Source organism: Haematobia irritans, chromosome 4, assembly GCF_050003625.1.
Source record: "Haematobia irritans isolate KBUSLIRL chromosome 4, ASM5000362v1, whole genome shotgun sequence".
Classification (NCBI taxonomy): domain Eukaryota; kingdom Metazoa; phylum Arthropoda; class Insecta; order Diptera; family Muscidae; genus Haematobia; species Haematobia irritans.
This window is the reverse complement of record NC_134400.1, coordinates 195,519,344-195,538,578: the sequence shown is the minus strand read 5'-3', so window position 1 is coordinate 195,538,578 and position 19,235 is coordinate 195,519,344. Positions and strand designations below refer to the sequence as shown.

The following is a 19,235-nucleotide window of genomic DNA, read 5'->3' as shown; positions in this document are numbered from 1 at the left end:
GAAAATCCGTCTAAAATATGTTGAAAATTTCATACAAATTCTATGACCGTGTGCCATTTTATTGAACATTAAAGGGCACATACTGACATTGTACACCAAATTACAAAGGGGTTCGGATAAAATTTGCTTATCTAGGAAGCTTTAAAGCCAGTGGGAGTTATATATATGTACTTATGAAAAGATATAGTCCAATTTTTGTATGTTTGTTAAAAGGCATATATCATTGCATCACGCACCAAATTTCAACCAGTCAAATCGGTTTATTCACATTTCAATTAAAAATTAATTGGATCAGTTAATTTCATCATTGAATCCGAAAAATATTTTTTGTGTGTATGGGAGCTATTCCTGAATTTTTGTTGTTTTTTTTCTTGCCAAATCATTACTACTGCAATTGCAGACAAAAGCTGTTTATTTGTACATTTGAAAAACTTTTAACCTGTTGTATTATATGAAAACACTTTTATATGGTAGGTTTGATAAAGCGGTGTCTATTCTTAAACTTAAATGTAAAGGTGACTAATTTAACATTATACTACATACAAGAAGTATAATCCAAAGAAATGCAAAAAAATCGCTACAATAACTCTCAACTATCTAAACTTCATCCTCATTCAACAGCATGTTGGGGATGCCATCGGTAATTGGAAATATACGTCCTGTTTCCGGACACTCTAATTGGCCCTCTAACACATCAATCTCTAACAAAAGATGATGTAGTCTTTGTAGAAGTTCTTCATTGTCAGCTATCGATGTGGGTTGTTCTGCTGGTATATCATCAGCTAATTCTGCCTGCAATAATCAAATGGATCGTTTTTTTGGAATTCAATATATTTAAATGGACAAATGTGAACTCTTACCGTTTGTGCGGCCAAATACACGGTTGGCCAATCTAATTTAGGCAAAAGTCTTTCAATGAATGTAGGATTGAATTCCGTTTCTACAACATCCTTTTTAGAAATCTAAATGGGTAGCAAAGGAAAAATGGATTAAAAATGTCAATTTGTAAATGATGCTGAGCAAACGCCCCTTTATATTTACCGTTAATTTTAATGGATATCCCACTTTAACACCTTTTATGGCTTTCGATGTAAGGAAATTATAGGTACTCAGCTTCATTTTTCCTATATATATATTTTTATTTATTTGATTCCAATAAACAATTGTTCAGCACCACTCGTTGAGCACGTTTTTGACAACAGTGTGAAATGTCATACTCATTTGTTTACATTTGTGAATGTTAATGGACCTTCACAACAAGCGATTGGTCGTCGTTTGGCTATGATTGAGACTATAGGGCGTTGAGAACGAAATAATGTTTCTGCTTAATGCGCTTTACAGACTATCAGTTATTCCGGACGGAATGTCGGTGTTTGTAAAGAATCTTACAGTGTGTCGGATCGATACGACTTGTCGGCGATGAAAAAATAATCGGTAAATGTGTTATCGATCCCATAAACATGCAACAGTATCGATTATGCCTTCGGACTTAACTTATAATGTGCACAATATATGGGATATGTTCGACACGAGCTCTGTCGTCCGGAATAACTGATAGTCTGTAAAGCGCATAAAGTTTTGAACTCGTCCGATATAACCATCAGAGAAAATGATAATACAAGAGGACGAAAAGTTCTCTTCTGCGAAGAAAACAAATGTCAACCATATAGATGTCACAAAGTGGACTCTAAATCCTATTTTCCTTAGTTCCGTTATGCGCTTTATGCGCTTTACAGACTATCAGTTATTCCGGACGACAGTGCTCGTGTCGAACATATCCCATATATTGTGCACATTATAATTTAAGTCCGACGGCATAATCGATACTGCTGCATGTTTATGGGATCGATAACACATTTACCGATTATTTAGTCATCGCCGACAAGTCGTATCGATCCGACACATTGTAAAATTCTTTACAAACACCGACATTCCGTCCGGAATAACTGATAGTCTGTAAAGCGCATTACAGACTATCAGTTATTCCGGACGACAGTGCTCGTGTCGAACATATCCCATATATTGTGCACATTATAAGTTAAGTCCGAAGGCAAAATCGATACTGCTGCATGTTTATGGGAACGATAACACATTTATCGATTATTTAGTCATCGCCAACAAGTCGTATCGATTCGGCACACTGTAAGATTCTTTACAAACACCGACATTCCGTCCGGAATAACTGATAGTCTGTAAAGCGCATAAGATTCTTTACAAACACCAACATTCCGTCCGGAATAACTGATAATCTGTAAAGCGCATTAAGCGGGCAGAGAACTGAACTGGGTGATGCCGACGCAAACTGCATGGTGTATGGTTAGCGTTGCCACAATGAATTTTTGTTTTGGACCAATTTTTATTTCCAAAATTTGACCACACGACCGACAAGCGGACCATTTTTCCAAATTAAATTAATATCATTTAAAAGTAAATATTTTTCTAAAATTTTGCTTTGGTAGAAAATTTTGTCAAATCTTTAGTTACATTTAAAACTTTTATTTCTATATTTTTCTATAGAAAACTTTGTCACAATTCAATAGAAAATTTTGTCAAAATTTCATTTCCATAGAAAATTTTATGAAAATTTCATTTCTATAGAAAACGATGTCAAAATTTTATTTCCATAGAAAATTTAGTCAAATTGTTATTTCTATAGAAAATGTTGTCAAAGTTTTATTTCTATAGAAAATTTTGTCAAAATTTTATTTTTATAGAAATTTTTATCAACATTTTATTTCTATAAAAAATTTTGTCAACATTTTATTTCTATAGAAAATTTTGTCCAAATTTTATTTCTATAAAAAATGTTGTCAACATTTTATTTCCATAGAAAATTTTGTTAAAATTTCATTTCTAGAGAAAATTTTGTCAAAATTTCATTTCTAGAGAAAATGTCAAAATTTCATTTCTGTATTTATTTCTATAGACATTTTTATCAAAATTTTATTTCTATACAAAATTTTGTCAACATTTTATTTCTATAGAACATTTTGTCCAAATTTTATTTCTATAGAAAATTTTGTCAAAATTTCATTTCTATAGAAAGTTTAGTCAAAATTTCATTTCTGTAGAAAATTTTGTCAAAATTTTATTTTTATAGACATTTTTATCAAAATGTTATTTCTTTAAAAAATTTTGTCAACATTTTATTTCTATAGAAAATTTTGTCAACCTTTTATTTCCATAGAAAATTTTGTTAAAATTTCATTTCTATTGGAAATGTTGTCAAAATTTTATTTTTATAGACATTTTTATCAAAATTTTATTTCTATAAAAAATTTTGTCAACATTTTATTTCCATAGAAAATTTTGTTAAAATTTCATTTCTATAGAAAATGTTGTCAAAATTTTATTTCTATAAAAAATTTTGTCAACATTTTATTTCTATAGAAAATTTTGTCAAAATTTTATTTCTATAAAAATGTTGTCAAAATTTTATTTCCATAGAAAATTTTGCTAAAATTTCATTTCTATAGAAAATTTTGTCAAAATTTCATTTCTTTAGAAAATGTTGTCAAAATTTCATTTCTATAGAAAATTTTGTCAAAATTTCATTTCTGTAGAAAATTTTATTTCTATAGACATTTTTATCAAAATTTTATTTCTATAAAAAATTTTTTCAACATTTACAAAATAAAATTTTGTAAAAATTTCATTTCTGTCGAAAACTTTGTTAAACTTTTGTTTTTTTTTTTTAATTTTGTCTAAATTTCATTTCTATAGAAAATTTATCCAATATTTATTTTTAAATTTATCAATATTTTATTTAACTTTTATTTCTATAGAAAGTTATCGCAAAATTTTATTTCTATATAAAATTTTTACAAAATTTTCTCCCATAAGCTGAGTACTATGTTCAGTTTTCAAGCTGAAAATCAGCTTGTTTTCACGGTTACTTTTTTAACTTAATTACTTCAGAAATATAAAATGATTCGCAATTAATTCCTTGTATATTTTATTACAATCATTGTGTGCGTAAAAGTTTTAAAAGGTCTGTAAATAATAAACTATTTATTTGAGGAATATTTGGAACATATATTAACAATTTTTAAAAGCGATTAGCTGGTTTAAAATTTGTGTACACAGCCCTGTTTTTTTGTTGTAGACTTAAATAAATTTTTGCTACCGAAAATTTCGCTAGAGGTGCATACCGGCCTTTAGCTATACCTCGTAAAAAAAAATTATTTTTGGGTCGATAGAGAATTAAATTTGACATCGAAATAAACAGTAGCCGGTTGGCGGTCGTAACCGGTTAACCGGTTATTCGAGCCTAAAGTGTAAGCAAATAATCGTTAATAAAACCTGTTTTAGTGAACCGATTACTTTGAAATCTACATCACTAAAAAGCTAAAGGTAAGACCTTTCAAATGAGGTACGACTCGGTTATCCGGTAATCACTTTAGGTTTTTGATGAAAAAATATGTGTTTTTGAACCGGGTTTTTTGAAAAAACCTGCTTTTAATCCAAAAACGCTCGATGTAAATGTGCAAAATAACTAATTGCATTGCAAAATAACTAATGTAGCTAACACTTCTACAAGGTCAAAGTCAAGCTGCTATCTCTACTATAACCGGTGATATTAACTATTATATATCCATATCCGGTTTGAAAAAAATTTTTTTTTTCAAAAAAATCGCGCGATTTTTAGTACTTTTACATCGAGTATTTTTTGAGATATTAGCTTATTTGCAAAAAACCGGTTGCGAAAAAAAACAAGGTTTTACCTGTACAACTGGAACGGATGTAGTTGATATAACGGTTCATACATCATTTTATCATCTTCAAAACCTTTCTAGTGATGTACATTTCAAAGTGGTCGGTTTTCTAGAACCGGTTTTATTAATGATTTTTATCTTACACTTTAGAACCGAATAACCGGTTATCCGGTTACGACCGCCAGGAAAAAAAATTATCGTTGTAATCTACCCATAGAGTACTACCATCTATGAAGTTTTGAAAACATTCTGAGGGGTATAGCTAAACTAGAGTTTAGCCATATATTGTTAGAGTTTTATTTCTATGTTGTCAAAATTTTATTTCTATAGAAAATTTTGTCAACATTTTATTTCTATAGAAAATTTTGAAAATTAAAAAAATACCGATTTGACACATTTACCAAACATTGTAAATGTGTACATCCCATTAAGACATCATAATCGTTTAGTTGTTGTTATCGATTAGCTTAACGTTATCGACAGATGTCACCTCCTAATCGACCAAGCACATCACAATTCACAATAATTTTTTTCTATTTAGTTTGTTCGGTCTAGTGTTTTAATTTATCCAAGAAATATTAGGAATTCTACCAAACGCCCACATTAAATTATTCCTTAAAGTATTTTGTGCAATAGTATAATAAAAAATGGAGGATATTTTCCATTGGTGTCGTGAAGGAAATTCCATACAAGTCCGTTTATGGCTGGATGATGTTGAACATGACATGAATCTGGGGTAAATTTGCTCTTCTAAAGCAAGAAAAAGAAATGAAAATGAAAAAAAATAAAAGGCTTGGAGAAAGCCCCTTGTAATGAACAATCGATGGTGACACCCAACTAAAGCTAAAAATATTAGAAGTCAATCTTCTTGTATGTTCAAGTGATCTCAAGTGGCATTGGGTACTAAGAGAAAAAAAAATTATCTATGACGTCATTTTCTTATTTTTAACCAAATTTGAATATCAAATCGCTCATAGTGTTTTAATATAGAATGATAGATTATGAGATGGAAAAACAAGTAGCATCTACATAATGTTTTAATATGCACATATGTGTGGGCTTATTTTGGAGTGTGTCTGAGAGTGTTTGTTCGTTCCAATGTAAACAACAATGTGTGGATAAATTATTTTGCAATGATTTTTGTAAACAAATCTGTGTGTACTATAAAATGATGCAAAAGCTTCGATGTGTAACAGGTTTGATTGAAGAGTTGACAAGATGAGCAACATTCATATATTTATGGTTTTATCTTGTTTTTTCGCTGTGAGAATTAGGATATAAACAGCGTCAGCGCCACCTATTGATGGATAGTCATAAAAGATACTAATATAAGAAGCCCTCAACAGAAATTCATCCGAAATAAAATCTATGGCAAAACACAATTTTTGCAAAAAAATCTTAATACCTATAAAATTAAAAATTAAGAATAATTTTATTTACCACTACTTCCATTTTCATTCCAGAGATGATCATGGCTTCAGTCCTTTACACTGGTGCGCCAAAGAAGGTCACACAAAATTGGTGGAAACCCTTTTACAACGAGGAGCTCGTGTAAATGCCACAAATATGGGTGATGATATCCCCTTGCATTTAGCTGCTGCCCATGGCCATCGTGATGTAGTGCAAATGCTAATACGTGAACGTTCAGATGTTAATGCTGTCAACGAGCACGGCAATACACCATTGCATTATGCCTGTTTTTGGGGTTATGATATGATATGTGAAGATCTAGTAAATGCTGGAGCTGCTGTAACCATTTCGAATAAGGATGATGATACGCCATTGGATAAAGCCAAACCGGGTCTTGGCAAACGTCTACAGGATTTGGCCGAACGCAATGGTCAAGAGATGAAAAAGATCAGCTTTAAGGAACAAAGTTGGATGGGTTTCAAGACTCGATCTCGGGATGCTACCCTTTCACGTTTTAAGGGTATCAGTATGGGTGATTTGGATTTACATACAAAAATTGCTGTAACACCATCGGGTGAAACATGGCGTGGTCGTTGGCAAAGAAATGATGTTATTGCCAAAATTTTGGCTGTACGTCAATGTACGTCAAGAATATCAAGAGATTTTAATGAAGAATTTCCCAAGCTAAGAATATTTTCACATCCCAATATTTTACCTATAATTGGAGCATGTAATTCACCACCCAATTTGATTGTTATAAGTCAGGTAAGGAGAGAATTCAAATGAATTTGTTTTCTTCAGATCTAATTTTTATTAATTCTTCTCTATTTAGTATATGCCTCGGGGATCATTATTCAATTTGTTGCATGCTGCCACTGGTGTTGTTGTAGACACATCACAAGCTGTCCGTTTTGCCTTGGACATTGCCCGTGGTATGGCTTATTTACATTCTCTGGAGAGAATAATTCCCACCTATAATTTAAATAGCCATCATGTTATGGTATGTATATATATCCCTATAGAAATTTACGTAAATTAAACAAATGTAAAATATCTAAATATATATAATCTAATAATACCCAATACAAACAATTCTCAAGGCAAAGCAAAAACGAAAAATCCAGATCGACTTTTAACGATTTCCAAAATTGTCTCAATATGATTTTCAAAATCTCTCCAAAAATAAATCGGCTTCCCATAAAAAAATATGTAATTATTTGAGATAAATGATCGAATAAAGAGTCATGTATGGCGTTAATAATGCAAAGCAATACCTAGCAAACAACCATAGGGTCATATTATTCGCATGAAATTTAGCATAACCAAATCTCAAAAGGGTGCTCAAACGGGTGCTATGCCAAATCTCAAAAGGGTGTTCAAACGGGTGCTATGCCAAATCTCAAAAGGGTGCTATGCCCCACGAATTATATCTTTGAGGTCTTGTATAGACTAAGCTTTTGGCGTAAACCTTATCACTCACACAAAAAAACCTGTATTAAATAGTGTTTCACTGGAGCAAACCAAAATAGCAACTACAAAATAACAATAATGAAAAGGATTTCTTTGCAAAACCCATCAAAGCTTAGAGGGAATGGTCCAAATTATGACTAAACGTGAAAAATTTTGGTTTTCACACAAGACTTCGTACCACGGTTCTACGAAAAATGGTAGATTTTTCACTATTTGGTAGACTAGTATAATCTTTGATGTTTTGGTAGATTTTGCAAAATACTCCTAAAATTTCCTATAGAAATAAAATGTTGATAAATTTTTCTATAGAAATAAAATTTTGGCAAAAGTTTCTCTAGGACTAAAATGGACTGAATATTCTTAAGTGAGCCTGATACATCGGGCTAACCTTCTAGGAATAAAATGTTGACAATATTTTCTCTGGGGAAACATTTTAATAAAATTTTTAATAAATTTGTTAGAAATAAAATTTCTACAAGATTTTCTATAAAAATTAAATTTTAACGAAAATTTTTCAATAGAAATAAAATGTTGACAAAAATTTCAATAGAAATACAATTTTTACAAAGATTTCTCTAGGAATAAATGGAAAATCTTTAATAGTAGATGTGCGAAGGACAGGAATGGTTGCTTGGATGAAGTAGATGTTGATGAGATTAACAGGGCGTTTGTTGTGAATGGTGGTATTGATTTTGATATGACTTATATGGATGACTCGGGTGGCACTTTTTCATTTGACTGTATTGAAATGTCTGATTTATATATGGCTTTGGCTAGCGTGAAATCTGATGCGATTGGAACAGATGGATTTCCATTGAAATTTATAAAGATAGTTTTTCCCTACATCTCTGGTCACATTCTGCACCTTTGTAACTCCATTATAATGACTTCTACCTATCCTAATGATTGTAAACTATTGCGGGTTGTTCCGGTGCCGAAAAGGGGCAAGTCATTTGTATGTGACCACCTCCGCCCAATAAGTATCCTCCCATCTCTCTCCAAGGTAATGGAATATATACTCAAGACTCAAGTAGTTGAACGTGTTTTTTCGAGTGGAGTTATCGGTGAGCATCAATATGCCTACAGGAGAGGTTACAACACAGCTGCAATGCTGTTAACTATGACGGAGTATGTCAGGGAGAGGCTGAATGCTGGCGATGATTGTGTTATGGTGTCCTTGGATTTGTCAAAGGCTTTTGACCGTCTGAATCATTCAATGTTAGTAAGGAAGCTGCATACGAAATATGGTTTTACGTCATCTGCATGTAAGATGGTTTTGTCATACTTAGTGAAGAGGTCTTAGTTTCTGCGTATGGGTGACCGTGATTCATATGTGGCAGATCTGTCTTGTGGTGTGCCCCAGGGCTCAGTGGTCCCAACTGTTCTTCATAATGTTTGTTGATGACGTGTGGATTGCCTAGATTTGAACGTGGTCAGACCCTACTTATATGCAGATGACGTTCAGCTGATCTTTACTGGCTTTAGGGGAATTCCACTTGTTCTTGAGTCAGGGATTAATAATAATTTGCGGGCTCTTTCGGGGTGTTTGACGGATAATGGCTTTGTTGCCAATCCGGATAAGACTAAGACGGTTATGTTCCGTACCGGTCATCGTTTGTTTTCATACCCGAGGATTCATATGTGTGGTATTGATATTGAATTCGTTGACAGTACTAAGTGTCTAGGGGTGATGATTGATGATTGTTTGAATTTTAGTCACCATATTGATTATGTTTCCTCCAGGGTAATACTGGGACTTAGGAAATTGTACTGTTGTGGACTGAATTTGCCTCTTCCGGTGAGACGTATGATGGGTTTTGCGTTCCTAATGACTCAGGTGAACTACTGCTTTGAATTGGTATCATGCACTCAACACTATAATAGACACTGGATCAGGCTCATCGTCAATAGAATAGTGCGTTTTGTATACGGACTTCGTAAGTTGGATCATGTCAGTGACTATATTAAGGAATTCCTTGGATGTAATTTTGAACAATATGTTTCATTGATTTTTTTCTATAAGGCTATTCAGAGATCGTTATCCGCGGATTTACTTTCGAAATTTATTTTCTCCCACTCTGTTAGGAACCCACAGATTAACATACCTCAGATTTCCTGTTCTACATTCGAGAGATCGTACATAGTGTCCGCTGCTAGAATTTGGAATTCACTCCCGATAACACCTCAGGTGCTTCAACTTTACTGTTTACCAATTTAAGCAATTCTTGTTACAGAGTTTTCTGAATGAATGATTTATAGAAGAATAAATTAATAAAGATGTCTGTCGTTGTCGATGGTAGTTATCCTTATTTTCTGGAATAAGTATTGGTGGATATTATTTGAACCTTTAGCTATATTTTTATTTTTTACTTTTTATTTTTATTATTTGCTTTATTTTTGTTTATTTCGTTTGCACTTATATATTCTACACTTTTTCTAAAAATTCATTCATATTGTTATTTAATTAAATGGTAAATTTATTTTAGATTTTATATAATTAATTAGTTATAGCAATATTTTTGCTTATTTGATTTGCACTTATATATTCTACACTTTTCTAAAAATTCATTCATATTGTTCTTTAATTAAATAGTAAATTTATTTTAGATTTTATATAATTAATTAGTTATAGAGGCAATGCGATATTATTGGCCTTTCTGGCTTATTATATTGTCGTAAATAAATAAAAAAATAACAAGTATATACGGCCGTAAGTTCGGCCAGGCCGAAGCTTATGTACCCTCCACCATGGATTGCGTAGAAACTTCTACTGAAGACTGTCATCCACAATCGAATTATTTGGGCTGCGGTAACACTTGCCGATGGCAAGGTATCTTAAAACTTCATAACACCGTAATATATATATATACCACATAGTCCATACGTGGTATATAAAGGGTGATTTGTTAAGAGCTTGATAACTTTTTTTTTTTAAAAAACGCATAAAATTGGCAAAATCTCATCGGTTCTTTATTTGAAACGTTAGATTGGTCCATGACATTTACTTTTTGAAGATAATTTCATTTAAATGTTGACCGCGGCTGCGTCTTAGGTGGTCCATTCGGAAAGTCCAATTTTGGGCAACTTTTTCGAGCATTTCGGCCGGAATAGCCCGAATTTCTTCGGAAATGTTGTCTTCCAAAGCTGGAATAGTTGCTGGCTTATTTCTGTAGACTTTAGACTTGACGTAGCCCCACAAAAAATAGTCTAAAGGCGTCAAATCGCATGATCTTGGTGGCCAACTTACCGGTCCATTTCTTGAGATGAATTGTTCTCCGAAGTTTTCCCTCAAAATGGCCATAGAATCGCGAGCTGTGTGGCATGTAGCGCCATCTTGTTGAAACCACATGTCAACCAAGTTCAGTTCTTCCATTTTTGGCAACAAAAAGTTTGTTAGCATCGAACGATAGCGATCGCCATTCACCGTAACGTTGCGTCCAACAGCATCTTTGAAAAAATACGGTCCAATGATTCCACCAGCGTACAAACCACACCAAACAGTGCATTTTTCGGGATGCATGGGCAGTTCTTGAACGGCTTCTGGTTGCTCTTCACTCCAAATGCGGCAATTTTGCTTATTTACGTAGCCATTCAACCAGAAATGAGCCTCATCGCTGAACAAAATTTGTCGATAAAAAAGCGGATTTTCTGCCAACTTTTCTAGGGCCCATTCACTGAAAATTCGACGTTGTGGCTCGTTAGTAAGTCTATTCATGATGAAATGTCAAAGCATACTGAGCATCTTTCTCTTTGACACCATGTCTGAAATCCCACGTGATCTGTCAAATACTAATGCATGAAAATCCTATCCACAAAAGAATCACCCTTTATTAAACTAAATAAGGCCGATTAAATATGTATATAATTAAGTTTAAAGTTTCTATAGAAATGAAATTTTGACTAAATAAAATGTTGACAACATTTTCTATAAAAGTAAAATTTGGAAAAAAAAATCTATAGAAACAAAATTTGGAAAAAAATTTCTACAGAAATAAAATTTTGACAAAATTTTCTATAGAAATAAAATTTTAGCAAAATTTTCTATAGAAATAAAATTTTGACAAAATTTTCTATAGAAATAAAATTTTGACAAAATTTTCTATAGAAATAACATTTTGACAATGTTTCTATAAAAATAAAATTTTGGTAGATTATTTTTGGCTCGAGTGGCAACCATGATTATGATCCGATATGGACAAATTTTTGTGTGCTTGGGGATCGGCTATATATATTACTATAGACCGATATGGACCAATTTTGGCATGGTTATTAGCGGCCTTATACTAACACCACGTTGCAAATTTCAACCGGATCGGATGAATTTTGCTCCTCCAAGAGGCTCCGGAGATCAAATCTGGGGAACGGTTTATATGGGAGCTATATATAATTATGGACCGATATGGACCAATTCTTGCATGGTTGTTAGAGACCATATACTAACACCACGTACCAAATTTCAACCGGATCGGATGAATTTTGCTCCTCTAGGAGGCTCCGGAGGTCAAATCTGGGGATCGGCTTATATGGGGGCTATATATAACTATGGACCGATATGGACCACTTTTGGCATGGTTGGTAGAGACAATATACTAACACCACGTATCAAATTTCAATCGGATCGGATGACTTTTGCTCCTCTAAGAGGCTCCGGAGGTCAAATCTGGTTTATATGGGGGCTATATATAATTATAGGCCGATGTGGACCAATTTTTGCATGGTCATTAGAGAATATATACCAACACCATGTACCAAATTTCAGCCGGATCGGATGAAATTTGCTTCTCTTAGAGCAATCGCAACCCCAATTTGGGGGTCCGTTTATATGGGGGCTATACGTAAAAGTGGACCGATATGGACCAATTTTTTGCATGTTCATTAGAGACCATATACTAACACCATGTACCAAATTTCAGCCGGATTGGGTTCAATTTGCTTCTCTTAGAGCAATCGCAAGCCAAGAGAAGCAATCGCAAGGCTATACGTAAAAGTGGACCGATAAGGCCCATTTGCAATACCATCCGACCTACATCAATAACAACTACTTGTACCAAGTTTCAAGTGGATAGCTTGTTTCGTTCGGAAGTTAGCGTGATTTCAACAGACGGACGGACATGCTCAGATCGACTCAGAATTTCACCACGACCCGGAATATATATACTTTATGGGGTCTTAGAGCAATATTTCGATGTGTTACAAACGGAATGACAAAGTTAATATACCCCCATCCTATGGTGGAGGGTTAAAAATAAATAAAATAAAATTTTTATAACATTTTCTCTAAGAATAAAATGTCAACGAAATTTTCTATAAAAATAAAATTTCGACAAAATTTTCTAAAAATATAACTTTGAAAAAATTCTCTAGGAGTAAAGTTTTGACAAAATTTCCAATAGAAATAAAATTTTCTATAGAAATAATATTCAAGTTTCAAGTCGATAGCTTGTTTCGTTCGGAAGATAGCGTGATTTCAACAGACGGACGGACATGCTCAGATCGACTCAGAATTTCACCACGACCCAGAATATATATATTTTATGGGGTCTTAGAGCAATATTTCGATGTGTTACAAACGGAATGACAAAGTTAATATACCCCCATCCTATGGTGGAGGGTTAAAAATAAATAAAATACAATTTTTATAACATTTTCTCTAAGAATAAAATGTCAACGAAATTTTCTATAAAAATAAAATTTCGACAAAATTTTCTAAAAATATAACTTTGAAAAAATTCTCTAGGAGTAAAGTTTTGACAAAATTTCCAATAGAAATAAAATTTTCTATAGAAATAATATTTTGACAAAATTTTTTATCGAAATAATATTTTAATAAAATTTTCTCTAGGAGTAAATGTTGATACAATTTTTCCTAGGAATAAAATTTTGATAAAATTGCCTTAGGAATAACATTTCGAAAATATTTTTCTTAGGAATAAAATTTCGGCAACATTTTCCTTAGGAATAAAATTTCGACAATATTTTGTCTAAAAATAAAATTTCTACAAAATATTCTATAAATAAAAAATTTTCTCAAATTTCTCTATACAAATAAAACTACGACAAAATGTCCTATAGAAATAATAAATTTTGTAAAGAAATAAAAATTTTATTAAGAATAAAATTTCTGCAAATTTTTCTATAAAAACAAAATTTCAACAAAATTCTCCATAAAAATAAATTTTTGGAAAAAATAAATTTTGACAAAATTCTCTAGGATTAATATTTTCACAAAATTTCCTATAGAAATACAATTTTCATAAAATCTTCTCTAGGAATAACATTTTGATAAAACCTACTAGAAATGAAATTTCAACAAAATTTTATATAAAAATAAAATTTTGACAAAATTTTCTATATATATAAAAAAATTGTGAAAAAATTCTCTAGGAAAATATCCTATAGATATAAAATTTTATATAGAAATAAAATTTTTGAAAAAATTTTCTGTAGAAATAAAATTTCGACAATTTTTTTTTTATAGAAATAAAATTTGATATTTTTCTAGGTATAAAATTCTGATAAAATTTTCTAAAAAAACACACACTTTCGACAAAATTTTCTTTAGTAATAAAATGTCGACAAAATGTTCTATAGAAATAAAATTTTGACAAAATTTTCTTTAGTAATAAAATTTTGACAAAATTTTCTTTAGTAATAAAATTTTGACAAAATCTTCTTCTATCAAATACCATTGTGGATAAGTTTTGCCTTTGATGGTGCAAGCCAAAAATATTTAAAACTTCCACACATTTATACTTCAAAATTTATACACCCAAATTTTTAATTGAATTCGAAAAAAAAATTTTAAATAAAAAATTTCTATCACAGAAGTTAATAGTATAAAATAAATTTTAATTGGATTAATTAATTGACGTTGGTGATTGATGCTATAATTTCCGCGATTGAAAAAGTTTCAATAAAAATTAATTGGATCGATTAATTTCGTGATTGAAGACAACAAATATTTTTTTATACCCACCACCATAGAATGGTGACGGGGGTATAATACGTTTGTCATTCCGTTTGTAACACATCGAAATATCGATTTCCGACTATTTAAAGTATATATATTCTTGATCAGGGAGAAATTCTAAGACGATATAACGATGTCCGTCTGTCCGTCTGTCTGTCTGTCTGTCTGTCTGTCTGTTGTAATCACGCTACAGTCTTCAATAATGAAGCAATCGTGCTGAAATTTTGCACAAACTCGTCTTTTGTCTGCAGGCAGGTCAAGTTCGAAGATGGGCTATATCGGTCCAGGTTTTGATATAGTCCCCATATAAACCGACCTCCCGATTATAGAAATCGTAGTTTTTATCCAATTTGCCTGAAATTTGAAATCTAGAGGTATTTTATGACCATAAAGAGGTGTGCCAAAAATGGTGAGTATCGGTCCATATTTTGGTATAGCCCCCATATAGACCGATCTCCCGATTTTACTTCTTGGGCTTCTAGAATCCGAAGTTTTTATCCTATTTGCCTGAAATTGGAAATCTAGAGGTATTGTAGGACCACAAATACGTGTGCCAAAAATTGTGAGTATTGGTCCATATTTTGGTATAGCCCCCATATAGACCGATCTCCCGATTTTACATCTTAGGCTTATAGAAACCGCAGTGTTTATTCAATTTACCTGAAATTGGAAATCTAGAAGTATTGTAGGACCACAAATACGTGTGCCAAAATTTGTGAGTATCGGTCCATGTTTTGGTATGGTCCCCATATAAAACGACCTTCCGATTTGGGGTCTTGGGCTTATAGAAACCGTAGTTTTTAACCAATTTCTCTGAAATTGGAAATCTAGAGGTATTTTAGGACCATAAAGAGGTATGCCGAAAATGGTGAGTATCGATCCATATTTTGGTATAGCCCCCATATAGACCGATTTCCCGATTTTACTTCTTGGGCTTCTAGAATCCGAAGTTTTTATCCTATTTGCCTGAAATTGGAAATCTAGAGGTATTTTCGGGTCATAAAGAGGTGTGCTAAAACGGTGAGTATCGGTCCATATTTTAGTATAGCCCCCACAAGAACGATCTCCCGAGTTAACTCCTTGGGTTTCTAGAAACCGTAGTTTTTATCTGATTTGCCTGAAATTGTAAATATTCTGGTATTTTAGGCTCACAAAAACGTGTATCGGATTAAGTTTTTATCGGTCCATTTGGTAATGCCTCCATATAGACTGACTTCACTTCTTGAGGGTGTAGAAGGTGCACTGATCATGAAAATTGCTTGAAACTCAATGTAAAATTTCAAGATTTTACTTCTACAGATTTAAGATTTCAAATCAAGACGTTATTTTATAATTTTCTTGCACACTTACAAGAGATGTTAATGATTCCTCTAAAACTCAAACAAAAATGGTTCTTATAAATCCAGAATCTGATATAGTCCTGATAGGTGAAATCTTTAAATTTATCTTCGGGAAGTGTCCTCAAGTCCTCAAGCCCTCCTGAAATTTCAAAGGAAACCCTAATATTTGGTTCATGGTGGTGGGTATTTAAGATTCGGCCCGGCCGAACTTAGTGCTGTATATACTTGTTTCTGCTTACTGTGTGTGGAATGTAGCGTCGTGTTGTTGAAAGTTAAAAATCTGTATTTGCATTAATTTTCTGTTCTATTTTATTCCGTACATAAAACAAATAGTACAAATGACAAATAGGATCCGGATGAAATTTAAAGTGTTCATAATTTAAAGAAAAGAAAAAAAAAAAACTTATTTTCCTATAAAGAGGACTGTTATCAGAATTAAAATGTTAACCTCCATCATTTTTTTTTTTTTGCTTATGTTTTGTGAAAAACTAAAAACTTTATCTTTTATTTACAGATCGATGAAGATTTAACAGCTCGCATCAATATGGGTGATGCTAAATTCTCTTTCCAAGAAAGAGGTCGTATTTATCAACCAGCCTGGATGTCGCCGGAGGCTCTACAAAAGAAGCCAGCCGATCGTAATTGGGAGGCCAGCGATATGTGGAGTTTTGCGGTACTACTATGGGAATTGACAACACGTGAAATACCCTTTGCCGAATGGTCACCCATGGAGTGTGGCATGAAGATAGCATTGGAAGGCTTAAGGGTGAAAATACCTCCAGGCACTTCGCCCCATATGGTTAAATTGATAAACATATGTATGAATGAAGATCCAGGCAAAAGGCCCAAATTCGATATGGTTGTCCCCATATTAGAGAAAATGAAACGTTAAAGCATCAAGCTACAATTATATAAATAATTATTTCAAATACCGACTAACCTATTGCCAAAATAATAATTTTTATGTCTGTTAGTTTACATGAGTGAGTGTGTGTATTTGTTTTTTAATTAAACGATATATGTAAAAAAAAACAGTGTGCCTTAAATACGAATATTTTTTTAACAAATTGAATGATGTTTGTATCTTCATTTGTTTTTTTTTTGTTTTTTTACACGAAAGAAACATGATTGTAAGAAAAGTCTAGAATTGTTCAACAACTGCTAGTAATATTTAATATTTTTTTAACATTTAGTCTATAAGAATGAATATGATGATATATCTTCCGTTTTCTTTGTCATAAACGGTGCTCGATTTTACTAATAAATAATGTTTAAAAACTAATTACCAAGGAATTTTGAGAGATTTTTACAAATGGAAACAAACAAACCATATACTGCCCAAATGCCCAAAATATCTTAATTTAATATATATTTTTTGTATATTTATTATGTGTATGTTAATAATTACTAAAAAGAAAATATTTAATAAAAACACACAGATTTTAACTATGTATAGTTTTATAAAAACTCTCAAGCAAATGTATTTTTATTTAGCACCATAAAAGAGAAATAAAATTTTGCCAAATTTTTCTATGGAATTAAAATTTTGACAAAATTTTCACAAAATTTTACTATAAAAATAAAATTTTGACAAAATGTTCTATAGAAATAAAATGTTAACAAAACTTTCTATAGAAATAAAATGTTGACAAAATTTTCTATAGAAATAAAATGTTAACAAAATTATTTTCAGAAATAAAATTTTGACAAAGTTTTCTTGAGAAATAAAATGTTGGCAAAATTTTCTATAGAAATACGATTTTGACAAAATTTTCTATAGAAATAAAATTTTGACAAAATTTTCTAGAGAAATAAAATTTTGACAAAGTTTTCTAGAGAAATAAAATGTTGACAAAATATTCTATACAAATAAAATTTTGACAAAATTTTCTATAGCAAAAAATGTTGACAAAATTTTCCATAAAAATAAAATGTTAACAAAATTTTCTATAGAATAAAATTTTGACAAAATTTTCTAGAGAAATAAAATTTTGACAAAATTTTCTATAGAAGTAAAACTTTGACAAAATTTTCTATAGAAATACAATTTTGACAAAATTTTCTATAGAAATACATTTGACAAAATTTTCTATAGATATAAAATTTTGATAAAATTTTCTAAAGAAATAAAATTTTGAGAAAATGTTCTATAGAAATAAAACTTTGACAACATTTTCTATAGAAATAAAATTTTGACAATATTTTCTATAGAAATAAAATTTTGACAAAATTTTCTATAGAAATAAAACTTTGACAAAATTTTCTATAGAAATAAAATTTTGTCAAAAATTTTCTATAGAAATAAAATTTTGACAAAATTTTAGAAATAAAATTTTGACAAAATTTTCTGTAGAAATAAAATTTTGACAAAATTTTCTATAGAAATAAAATTTTGACAAAATTTTCTATAGAAATAAAATTTTGACAAAATTTTTTTAAGAAATAAAATTTTGACAAAATTTTTTTGAGAAATAAAATTTTTATCAAATTTTTTATAGAAAAACAATTTTGACAACATTTTCTATGGAAGTAAAATTTCGACAAAATTTTCTATAGAAATAAAATGTTGAAAACATTTTCTGTTGAAATAAAATTTTGATAAAATTTCCTAAGAAATAAAATTTTTAGAAAATGTTCTATAGAAATAAAACTTTGACAAAATTTTCTATAGAAATAAATTTGACAAAATTTTCTATAGAAATAAATTTGACCAAATTTTCTATAGAAATAAAACTTTGACAAAATTTTCTATAGAAATAAAATTTTGACAAAGTTTTCTATAGAAATAAAATTTTGAAAAAATTTTCGATAGAAATAAAATTTTGACAAAATTTTCTATAGAAATAAAATTTTGACAAAATTTTCTATAGAAATAAAATTTTGACAAAATTTTCTATAGAAATAAAATTTTGACAAAATTTTCTATAGAAATAAAATTTTGTCAAAATTTTCTATAGAAATAAAATTTTGACAAAATTTTCTATGGAAAAAAAATTTTGACAAAATTTTCTATAGAAATAAAATTTTGACAACATTTTCTTTAAAAAATAAAATTTTGACAAAATTTTCTATAGAAATAAAATTTTGATAAAATTTTCTATAGAAATAAAACTTTGACAAAATTTTGTATAGAAATAAAATTTTGACAAAATTTTCTGTAGAAATAAAATTTTGACAAAATTTTCCGTAGAAATAGAAATAAAATTTTGACAAAATTTTCTTTAGAAATAAAATTTTGACAAAATTTTCTATAGAAATAAAATTTTGTCAAAATTTTCTCTAGAAATAAAATTTTGACAAAATTTTCTATAGAAATAAAATTTTGACAAA

At 30.6% G+C, this 19,235-nt stretch overlaps 2 protein-coding genes across 2 annotated transcripts; one reads left to right on the top strand and one right to left on the bottom strand.

Annotated features, from left to right (window-relative positions):
- Window positions 1–461: 461 nt before the first annotated feature.
- Trmt112 (tRNA methyltransferase subunit 11-2) lies at window positions 462–1,214 on the bottom strand. Its single transcript, XM_075307397.1, has 3 exons — window positions 1,042–1,214; window positions 861–962; window positions 462–792 (listed from the first exon to the last, which is right to left on the bottom strand). Exons 1-3 carry the CDS (start codon window positions 1,117–1,119, stop codon window positions 598–600), a joined length of 375 nt encoding a protein of 124 aa, XP_075163512.1. The 5' UTR covers window positions 1,120–1,214; the 3' UTR covers window positions 462–597.
- Window positions 1,215–5,230: 4,016 nt separating this feature from the next.
- Ilk (integrin linked kinase) lies at window positions 5,231–17,351 on the top strand. The gene is made up of 4 exons (XM_075304973.1): window positions 5,231–5,451; window positions 6,179–6,890; window positions 6,958–7,125; window positions 16,420–17,351. The coding sequence occupies exons 1-4, from the start codon at window positions 5,363–5,365 to the stop codon at window positions 16,795–16,797; spliced, it is 1,347 nt and encodes a 448-aa protein (XP_075161088.1). The 5' UTR covers window positions 5,231–5,362; the 3' UTR covers window positions 16,798–17,351.
- Window positions 17,352–19,235: the final 1,884 nt, after the last annotated feature.